This window comes from Convolutriloba macropyga, chromosome 7 (assembly GCF_964194025.1).
Source record: "Convolutriloba macropyga chromosome 7, txConMacr16.3, whole genome shotgun sequence".
Classification (NCBI taxonomy): Eukaryota; Metazoa; Xenacoelomorpha; order Acoela; family Convolutidae; genus Convolutriloba; species Convolutriloba macropyga.
Window position 1 is genome coordinate 57,910,619 of NC_134474.1, and position 11,238 is coordinate 57,921,856.

General features: G+C 36.9%; 1 protein-coding gene across 1 annotated transcript in view; it reads right to left on the reverse strand.

Annotated features, from left to right (window-relative positions):
- Positions 1–7,340, reverse strand: part of LOC142342403 (uncharacterized) — a 67,045-nt gene extending 59,705 nt beyond the window's left edge. Inside the window, exons 1-3 of the mRNA XM_075393719.1 lie at positions 7,180–7,340; positions 2,114–2,284; positions 967–1,113 (exon numbers count right to left, since the gene is read on the reverse strand). Of these exons, the coding sequence (XP_075249834.1) occupies positions 967–1,113; positions 2,114–2,284; positions 7,180–7,311 (450 nt within the window). The 5' untranslated portion in view covers positions 7,312–7,340. The remainder of the gene's footprint in view (positions 1–966; positions 1,114–2,113; positions 2,285–7,179) is intronic.
- Positions 7,341–11,238: the final 3,898 nt, after the last annotated feature.

An 11,238-nucleotide genomic window follows, 5' to 3' on the forward strand; every position in this document is an offset into this window, starting at 1 on the left:
CGAAGCACCTGATGCACAAATAAGTCCAGCTTAGGGCCTCTAATGAAATTTAACGCCAACTGGGCTTTACCAGCTTATAACGTTTTGAAAGCGCAACGTCATGTCCAAAGAGATGAAAGTTAGTTTCTGAAATTTAGAGAAAATGATAACCATTGAAATTAACCACTGAAAGGAAGTCAGAATAAAAGAATTGAAATCCAAGAAAGTTTTTTGATTTATATATAGGAGGCAAGCAGATAGTCAGAAAAATAGTATACAAAAAAATTTAAATTAGCAAAACGAAAAAAAATAGTAGATTCTTGGTTTCCATATCTTCAGAACAAAATTACAACACTAAAACTGACGCAAAAACGCACCTTATCACATGAACTCAAATACAAATTTGCCAAAAAAAAACTTTGAAAACAGCCAAAATCGATGCTTTTGTCTAACTTTTTGACATACGAGACTTCAAAAACTACGTCATAGGAGATACGAGGTAGGACATATAACAACCAAACCATGGCGAAAACGACGGAAAAAGCAAAACCAACTAACGACGGGCAAATTGCTCTCGAATGACCGGCGAGGGGTTTTGCTTTGGTAGTAGCCAGCTGGGGCTTAGAAAGGCTGTCATTAGGGAAAAGGGTGAGCAGTGGGGGGTTGTTTTGGGAGGGTTGGTATAGAGGGGGATCAACTCGTCATGTTCATAACAGTTTTGGTATATCGCATGCAGAGACTAGTGAGGCGTACGGCTCTAAGAGCTGCTCAGCCACTTAATTCCCTCTGCGCTTTACCTGTTTATTCCGTTTTTGAGGACGAAAAGTTAAGGGTCAGACGAAAAATGGGTCAGCCGCAGGTTCTAAAAATATAGCTACGCCGAGTAAGAAAACCGAGAAAAAGGAAAACACTCGCCTCAATCAGTCGATTTTTAAACGCAGCAGACCCTATCACTATTTGGATGTATATAAAAAGTAGCTTGCTCACTTTAGAGGCCAAGTCGCGGTGGAAAATGCCCATGTGGTGTATATATTCCATGCCTGTGGCCACTTGACTGGCGATGAACCATTTGCAGCCCCAGCTGATTGTGTTCTCTTTAGCAATAAAGTCACAAAGAGTGCCGCCGTTGACAAGCTGAAGCACAAAGCATCAAACATCTCAGCTCCCCGATCATATATAAGTTTAACCATATCTATATGATGCTCTCACATTGCAAGTAAGCTCATTTTTGATTAAGTAACAACAGATAATATGTTATACAGTAATATTGAGTTGAAATACTACAAATTTTCAGCAAATATTTGACAGTCATTTTGTATTCGCGGTGAGCTAAACTTTTATTACGCATTATCAGATTTTATAAACCGCGGTAAGCAGTTGCAGTTGATTTGTGGAATTCACTATAAATCTAATATTTGTAATTAGGAATAAACGTCATTGTTTTTTTGTCTTGTATGAGACTCACTTCAGAACAATTAATTCATAACTTTATAAGCAGACATTTAAGTGGATCGTATCAACATAGACCGTTATTCTTCATCCGAAGACGATGTATCTATATTACATAGCCTTTCCTTCGAAAAATTTTCATTATGTATAAATAGTACATTATGTAAACAACATTGACGGTAAACATAACTAATTCACATTAGCTTCAAAATTGTAAATACCCATCGCATGTGTTCACGATGTCTGTCTGTTATTACTAACGAAAAACTCAACTTTTGTCAAAATGACCAATCAATTATCAAATTATTCATTAAATTATTCAGTGCTTTTAAGTAGTAGTCTGTATCAATATTGTATCATTGAGTAGTTTCCCTGTTGTGCCAAAACCTGTCAATCCATTCCTGTTAATTTTTCTATCATTGACAATGTTTAGAACTTTGTGTGCCAAGCACGGCCTCAGTCAAGCCGTTTTCTTTACCATTATGTTAGAACCAACAGATAGTTTTGTTCAGTATCAGTCAACACAGTGGTGTCAAAAAAGATTTCAATTGTATCACACAAAGATCGAATATGAGCGCTTTTCCTTTAACATAACGATGGTGCAATAATTTCGTGGGTTGTCTATAGTGCGAAAGAGTTTGAAGGAATTCTAGCCAAGCGTAATCTCGAAATTCTTGAATAATACCTCCGTAAGAGGGTGAAGCCCTCCTTTTGAAATGCATGCTCCCTTGAATTCCAGCACATTTCTGTGTTTGAGCAGCTGCTGGAGGATGTGAATCTCTCGCAGACAGTTGCCTCTGTTCTCCGCGTTCAAGTTCAGCTTCAGAGCCAGCACATCTCCGTCTTCAGTCTGAGCCTATCAAACACATATGTTCTTTCAGTTATAAGGAGTACCTTCAATCTAAACTCACTCAAAGAGACATCGCTTTCACTGTCACTTCCAATTGCATATAGCCAAAAATGGCAAATAGACAAATGAAAATGACAATATACCAGAAAACATGCAAGAAGTTTTTCGAAGTGCTGAAGAGACTACGAAAGCTCTTAGGTTTAAATTGAATGAGAAAACTGAAGCAACTTTTGTTCAGTTTGTCAGAAAACAAAGCTCGAGTTCCAGCTAACTCACCTGTATTACAGGAACAAACTCAGGCATTCACTCAAAATTTTTGCGCTGTTCTATTTGAGCATTTAACCTTGATGAACAAGTTGGCCAAGTCTGAAACAATGTTTTTTTTCCTGCGAAAGCTTTCATCATGCAAACGGAACTTAAATAGGAAGCAACGTGTGCTTTTTGTTAGATGTTATGTGTTATCTCAAATAGATTATTGCAATGCAGTTTACAAAACAAACGGCTCAAGTATAGCAAAACATAGCTGCAGAATTATATGACAAACGGCGATAGCTTTGTAGATATGCAGTCTCAAAAGGATAACAAAAAAATGAAAACGAGTAATTCATTTTTTTTTTAATTAATTGCTGAGATGTTATATTTTGATTAGGAATCTTTATAACTTATTGCAAATTCTGATAACTGCTCTGGAATAAACTTCAACTGAGTTAGTTCGCTTTATCTCCTTGAATTAAAATAGAAAGAAAAGTCATTTTAACAGTGAGGAATATTATTTTTAGAGTGAGGTACTTTAATCACGCGAATGAAAAAAAAAACTCGCTCAAGCGAAAGTGAAAAATGCCGTCAAGCACGCAATTCAGTGGCAATGGCCCGAATGCAGATCCAATAAAGCAGATTTGAACTAATCGGAGATTCGAACTAATCGTGACGTCATATTATAGCAAGAATAATCTTAACAAAAAAAAACATAGCCGAAGAAGTCCCGAAGCGCCGTAACCTTCTAAAAGAACGTAAACGGAACTGTTTCTCTTTGTCCGGAAACATTTGTTCTTTCCCTCAAGAAAATTTGCCAAAAAGATGATGAAAAAAAGAAATAAAATCAGCAATGATAGCACCGAAGAAAAAATTAAGACGCTCTTTAGTAACCGCGCAAAGACAAAAACAACTAAATCTGAGGTAGAGACCTGACTTCCCGTGGGCTCTTCAAATTGCGAAACTTTGAAATATTAGACATATAATAGTAGAGTTGAAAAACGGCAAATTTCTCAAGCTGAGGGAAGTAATGCGTATATGACTAATAGCAGTTAGTTCATTTTTCATGAGTTAGTAAAATTTTAAGATTTTGTAAAAACATGAAAAATGGCAAAAATTTGAAAAAATTTCAATATTTTCTTACTTTTGTTCTCCGTGTTCGGAAGGTAGTCAGATACACATTAGTGAAGGAAAACTGATGAACTCAAAAACTAACAATTCTAACGAAATACCCCGTCCCGAATTTCAGAATACAGCAACTAACGACACAAATGCTACATTGGGAAAGCAGATAAATTGGGGAAGACAGATTAATTCTTAGGAACTGAATAGAAATTGAAGAATTTGAGAAGGCATTTAGTGTAAAAATAGATTTTTGATTTTGCCGTCAAAGCAATTTAAAAATTTCCCACTTAATTTTCTCTTGTTGAAAATGGATTTTAGAAAACAGAAGTTTAGACTAGCAAAATATCAGGAAAAGACAAAAGAAACTTAAAACAATACAGCATAAAATTATTACCAGAACCAGGCCCAAAGACTCAAAACAATTTAAGTTGTAAGTTTCAATTGCCAAAAATCTCAAATAACTTAGTAATTATATTAAAAAACTTAAAACAGCACTATAACATCAACCTGCTAACATCGGACAAATTGCTTTCGGACAACCTGCGGGGCGATTTGAATCAGCGGGGCTGTAGCATAGATAATTTATGGGTAAAAAGTCCGACCAATGAGATCTTCGAACCCCCGTCTCATCAAAAGAATTTTTAAGAACAAAAAAGTAAAGCAAGAACTTTGCATAAAAAGGACACACGTTTACAAAAAGTGCATCAAATTTCGAGCAATTACTTAAATTATTGCAAGACAACAAAAAATTAAAACGCAATAACAGCAAGCATCTGAAAAATTTTTAAAAACAAACGGAACCAAAAAACTTGTCGACTTGCTGAAACAATGTCAACAACTCATCGTTTGCGAGAAACACAATAGATCTAATAAAAGTTATGCACACATTGTAAAAAATTATAAAAGAAATTCAAAGACCAAAAACAGAAGCATTGCTTGCAATTTGCCGCTGTATAGCCACCGTTGATCACACTATCTTTGGGATTTAATCAGTTAGAAAAAAAAGAGGAGAAAAAGGGAGTATCGAAAACAGTTTTTAATTTTTTCTGCCGTTTCCTTAGATCGATAAATATGGTTTAGAACTTAGCCTCTAAATTGGAGAACGATTAGGTCAATAAAATCAAAAAGCAGTAAACTCAGAACTTTCATAACTGAACGCACTAAGTCTTTAAAATCACGTCCTAGTGCCTGGGCTCCATTGGTTTATCCCATTTTTTCTCCCGCTTTTTGATCTTGAATGTATCCGGGTAAACTTGCTGAGAATTTTAATTCAATTCAGTCGAAACAGCAAGTGAGGTTAGTCGAAAGTCAAACGTGAAAGTCATGTTTTATGTAAAACAATAAAACTGGTGGAAAGCGAAAGCAATTTTTTAAAAAGGAGAGCGCTTAAATAATAGCCTTTGAGAGAATGTCGGTGGCTAACAAAAAAACGTAACAAAAGAAAAACAACTAGATCACAAAATTCATACCAAGAGGTTCTGTAAATTTATTTACATATCTTCCTGACAACACAAAACATTTAATACTAAATTTAACGATTTGGAGAACATTGAAATATTTTATTAAATATGTCAGAATTTAAACTACCATTACGAAAAAACACTCTTGGCGGTGCATTAATCCTTGACGGTGCACATAGACTCATTCTCGTAAATCAAACCAATAAGCAAGAAATCATTAAACATCAGACAAAAAGCTTCGAAAATTGGCTTTCAATCAGCTCAAATTTATAAGAAAGACCTCACGTTAACAACTGAGAAATGCAGTGCTAGCTTTTTAAAAAGTCAGTTACCATATGCACCGATTGCGAAAAAATTCTTTCAAAGATCAAAAATAGAGAAATTATCGATAGGCCAAAAATGAGAAATTTGAGCCGATTTTGCCCTTAAACGCAAAAATAATCAAATACAATTAGCTTTCATTCCCAATAAACAAGTAACGAATGTTACCGAACAAGAAAAATCTCAAAGTTTAGCCAGAGCCAATGAAAAAACGGAAAAAAAGCGATGAGAAAAAAACTATTCAATGACCTTCATATTTAAAATTAATTCTCATCTTGTTAAAACTATCAGAAAAAGAAAACTACGTCCTATAAAAACTTCTTAAATAATCTTCAACAACTAAAAATTTTGAAAATCTAATCGCATATAAATCAAATCAATTGCTGCATAGAATAATTGCAGAAAAAAACTGTCACAAAAATACCAAAAATATTGAAAAAAGTAAAATCTAACACAATATTTCTCGGGCTTTTTTCGTAAAACGTGGGTTTTTCCGTTAAAACAAATTAGTAGGCACTAAGTAATACTGTACCATCAACTATTTACTTAAGACGATTGTAACCGCTCAATCAAATAATAACTTATATTCAATCAATTGGGGCCAGTTATAAATGCCTCAAAGTGAAAAAAGTCAACGCAGCGCAAAAACCCATAACTTCAAGCTCTCAGCAAAAACTTTTTCAATTCTTGCTTTTAGTTGAAAGAATAAATGCCAATAAGGAACAAAAGTAAGTGTTTTTTATAATTTATAATTAAAATTCGTTTCAAAAGATTCTTAGAAACGGAAGCATAATTGTGTTTTTTTCGCTAAAGGTTATAAATATCAATGCTCTTCGATTTGTAAGAACTTTTCAGTTGTGAAAATTATTGCCGCCTGTGAAAACTGTTAATAATTTTATTAAGATCTATTTAATAAAGCCTATTAACGTGAGACGCAATGCTCACAGAAGACATGCAGGAAGTTCCAATTAAAGCATTCTAGAACAAAGTCAAGGGAGAAACGTCAACCAAAAAGTCATATTTGATCAAGCAGCTGATATCTAATTTTTCTTTAATAGACACAAACACAAGTATACAACGCACACGCCTATACTAAATAGTTTGCGGTCAGTTAAAAATTATGCAAACGCCTTTTTTGCAAAACAGTGACCTCAAAAGAGTTTGCATGTAGAAACTGATTGCAATTAGTAGTTGTAGTTAAATTTTTGAGATTTTTCTCGGGTTTTTCAATGTTCGCTTGGTGAATTAAGTCGGGGAGATCGTTGGTTTCTGACTGTTTCTCTGAAAGAGTTATGTAAATTTTCGACATTTTCGTTGATGGGGTCAAAAATTAATATTTCGGAACCTATAAAACAAAATCTGGTACCGAAAGGAGCATATTTAAAGGCTAATGGTCGGAATCTCCAACAAAGCCAACATTCGCAAAACATCAATTGATTCAACGGAACATTGTATCAATCAAGCCAAACTAACTCAACAGCGTTTTCAGGAGCATCTGGGTACCCACCAAAACTTCATTTTCAGCAATGGAAGCTGCATACTTTGTGTTTACAATAACAGACCGCACAATTAAATTTAGGCGAACAATTTTTTTTTTTAATATGAGCAGTGAAGATCATGAAATTAGTTCATGCAAGTGTTTAATGAACATTTGTGTTTAATGAAAGTATTTTTAAACCTCAATCGAGGGCAGCATACAGCAAAACTTCAATTTCTTATGATGGATGAAAAGAATTCACTTACTCTGAAGACATTTGAGTAAAATCCATTGCCAATCGACTGCTGAAGTTCCAAATCGTCGATGTGAAATAGAGACACAACCGCACTTTTCAGCGCTTCGCATGATCGATGACTTTTCCTCGAAGCTAGTTGCATCAAGACCCTTACCAATTAAGAATCATTAGACATCTGAAGAAAAGTCATAGATTTCTTTTCATTATTCGAAATTTTACATTAAATAATAATAATAATAATAGAATTTAGGGCGTGAGTCCAAGGGTTTGGTAAGAACCCTGTCAATTTGGCGTTCAAGTTGTCTGATGATACGCTCTCAATATAGATAATTTAGCTTCCTCACTTCTTTACAGGTGCTGTACGTGCATAGAATTCGCCATGTGCATGTAACATTTTTCGCAAATTTTTTGACAAATTAGGCTTTGTACATTTGAAGGAGTTTGCTTTTGTGACCAAGATGCTGTCACTTTTGAAATGCTCGTTGAACAAGTTGGATAGACTGCACGCTCTTGTCCAGAAACCTGACACGCATTTCCGTAATCTTATGGGCTTGGCAGCAAAAATACGTGTGCTCTGCGTTCGTGTTCCTACGTATTCTGAAATTGGCACATAATCCTTCCATTGGATGTCCACTTTGCCGTTTATTATTTCCGTGAGATATACAATAACGCACAATTCTTGGTAACAGAGAGCGGTAAGGTGTCGATCGTCATAAGTTTATCTTTGTAATTCAAATTACTCAAGTCAAAAATCCAGGACATAGCTTTGCGTTGTACGCCCTCAATGGTTTTTAGATCTCTTTTGCCGGGCATCCAGAGGGATGAATCATTGCTGATAATTGTTACCACATATCTAATGTAGGCTCTTTTCCTGGTCCGGAAGGTTTTTTTTTGAGAGGTTTCTTTTTTGATATAGAATAAAGTGATAACTTTTAGTGCCCTCAGTTTTAGCTGCACTGACCAATTTAGCATTTCTGATATAAAAATTCTTATATCTTTCATAGTTTCCGTTCTGCTGAAGCAGTAACTAGCAAGCGTTACATCAGTAGTTCTTCTCAGAGAGGCCGATTTACTTTTTTCAAAATCATTGTCATGAAGTTTCTGCGCACCATTTGTGATTTTTTTCGTACATCGATGATGAGGGTTAAGGATTCATTATCGACAACTTTGCAGCCATCAGCGTTAACAAACTTCGGGGATATGACAATGCCTGGCAAGTCGTTTATGAGACTAAGAAGCTTCCCAGATGCTGAACCTACCCGTGGTGGAGAGTGGAGAACAAAAGCAGCATCACCTCAGAAAGGAAGTCCGAACAGAGACGAAAGAATCTGGACACGAAAAAATCATTTTTAGGGAGGGGAGTGGCCCGGAATTAGCCAACCAGAGCACCTAAAACAAACACTAGGCAAAAACAGACATCACGGCCGGATGCTCGTCATTTTGAACAGCCGACACAAAGAAGCATGGCTTCGGAAGAAACTGGAAACAATACATCCAAACCCATGGCTAAGACCGATGCAATTGAACAAATGGGCCGATAAAAGGTTCAAAAAGAAATGAAAATAGCCCACAGGAAAATCAAGAGGAAAAACCAGAGACAAGAGAAGTGGGAAAGACTGACCAAAGAAAGACGACAAAAGAAAACAGTTCGAGAGAAAAAACAACCAAACAGAGGAAACCAGAAAAGAAGAGATGGACGCAGAAATTGAACCAAATGTTTGGGAAGAGAAACGAAGGAAACGGTAATCGCGACATCGAATGTCCAGAGGTGCAGGATAGCTCCAAATGGATACCACAGAGAGGACTGAGGGAAGGATGTCCATCTTCTCCGATTTTGTTCAAACTCTACCACCAGGTGGTAATGAGGGCCGCGGAGCACAAACGAACAGATGATGTAGTACAGATCTTGTTTATATCGGAAAATGCATGTATGGAGCAAAAAGAGGACAGTTCAAAGAAGAAGCAGAAAAAATCAACCAAAAAAATATGTTATTTGCCGACGATACAACCATAGTAAGTCAGCCTGATAAACTAGACGAAGCCAAGGAGACTACCAAGAAGGTAATGGGCCTGTTCGAAGAACGAAAAAACGAGAGCAAATAAGAAAACATTACCTTGGGGGAGCAGGGTGCAGCAGGAGCAAAATTCCTGGGCCTATGGCTAGGGGAGCCAGAAGACACAAAGAAGAGAATCCGCAGAGGAATGGAAGCATGGAGAAAAGTGAAAAACCGACTCAAAAAGACATGACTCACAAAACACAAGCCCATGTACTCCAAGCCATAGCAGAGAGCACAATGTACAACTGTCAAGTACGAAAATGGCACATGAGTGAGATAAACTGGTTGCGTTGACAAATGCTACAAAAGTATTTTGAGCTCAAAACGAATGACACCATTAAAAAGATGGAACAAAAGAAGAACAGATGGGAGGTGAGAAAAGAACTCGGAACTAAGTCAATAAGATTGAAGATAGATAAGAGACGCCAAGAAGGTTAGGGACACATGCTGCGAGTGGGACCGGAAAGAGTAGTCTGGAAGGTAACGTTTGGCTGGCTGAAAGAATTAGAGAAAAGAAGAAAAATTGCAGGTGCACGCCCAGGTACTGGAACAAGCTAGCCAAGGAAGCAATGTCGGACGTTCTCGAACAAGGGCGAAGAGCCCAGGACCGAAAGAAATGGAAAAGCATGGTGAAAGAGGATAGAACGAATCAACCAATGGGAAGAGTCACAAGAGAACGGTTATGAAGGAGAGATACTAGAGAGAAACGACAGACGGAGGAACGAGTTGAGATGTGAAACGTGCCGCAAGGAATGCAAGTCCAGAGGAGGCTTAGTCATTCACATCAAGAAGATCCACCGTGGATAAACGAGAAAAAAATGTGAAAAGCTATGGAGAGACGAAGGAGCCCAAAAAGTACAGAGCAACGGCCAGGGAATGCCCAGAATGCGGACGAATCGTGTCAACATCCAATATGGCGAGGCACATCAGGAGCTGTGAGAAGTCAGGGGGATCCCAACAGGGATTAATACCCAAAGCGAGAGAGAGAGAGAGAGAGAGAGAGAGAGAGAGAGAGAGAGAGAGAGAGAGAGAGAGACTAAGAAATGCAGCCGTCCAGTAGCGATCTCTTTTGTGCTCCACTTCTTACTGAAAGCTCACTGCAGATAACATCGCTGATATTGAACATCTGTTGTTGTGATCTAAGTAATATTTATAAGTTTGATGCAATTTTCTGTAATACTGAGTTTTGAGAGCAGAGTTTTCCGATAAGTAATTGATCTGCTACCTTGTCGAAGAGCTTTTTCAACTCGAGGTTGAAAGCCGTGACATCATCAGCTTTTTGAGAAGCAAGTTTACACAGGATATTGTCAATTATTTCAACTAGGTTAGACGTTAATTTTCTGTTTCCGAAACCATGTTGCTATGGGTTGAGTTTGAGATTAAGTATTGTTGACTGTTTGTTGAGTTTTCTCAAAGCCTGGAAACGGCCAAAAGTAGGCCTATTGGTCGATAGTGAGGCATCTTCTTTGTCCCCTTATTTGAAGACGGGAAAAAAGTGCTCACTTCTCATAACTGAAACTTGCGATTTTTAATGAGCTTGAATAGAAATTGAATGGACTACGGTATAGAATCCGCGAGGTTTTTTAGTGATGCATTACCGAAGCAGTTAGGGCCTATTGATATCAAGGTTTAGTACGACCGTTTTTATTTCGGCTAAGGAGAAATCGATGCAACCAAGTTCGGGCTGTTAACTCTCGCCTATTTGTGCCTTGTAGTAGTCTCAGAGTAGACAGCTTGAAATTAGGAGTTTGAGGAGTTCAGCTCAATCGAGATTGGTTTTTTGCGATATTCTGTTTTAGCTGTATTTCTGCTGGTATTTCGTTTGTTTTGGATAATGATTTAATATACCTCTGTTAGTCTGAAGAATTAAACTCTTTGAAAATTTTTGGTTCGGGATTTAATGATCACTTTCAGGTGATAGAACAAGTTTTAATTTTTTTAGTTACGATAAAAGTTTTCGGTTTTTGTTCTTGCTTGTTTCTGTAGGACATTCAGTCTTCTGTCAATCAGAT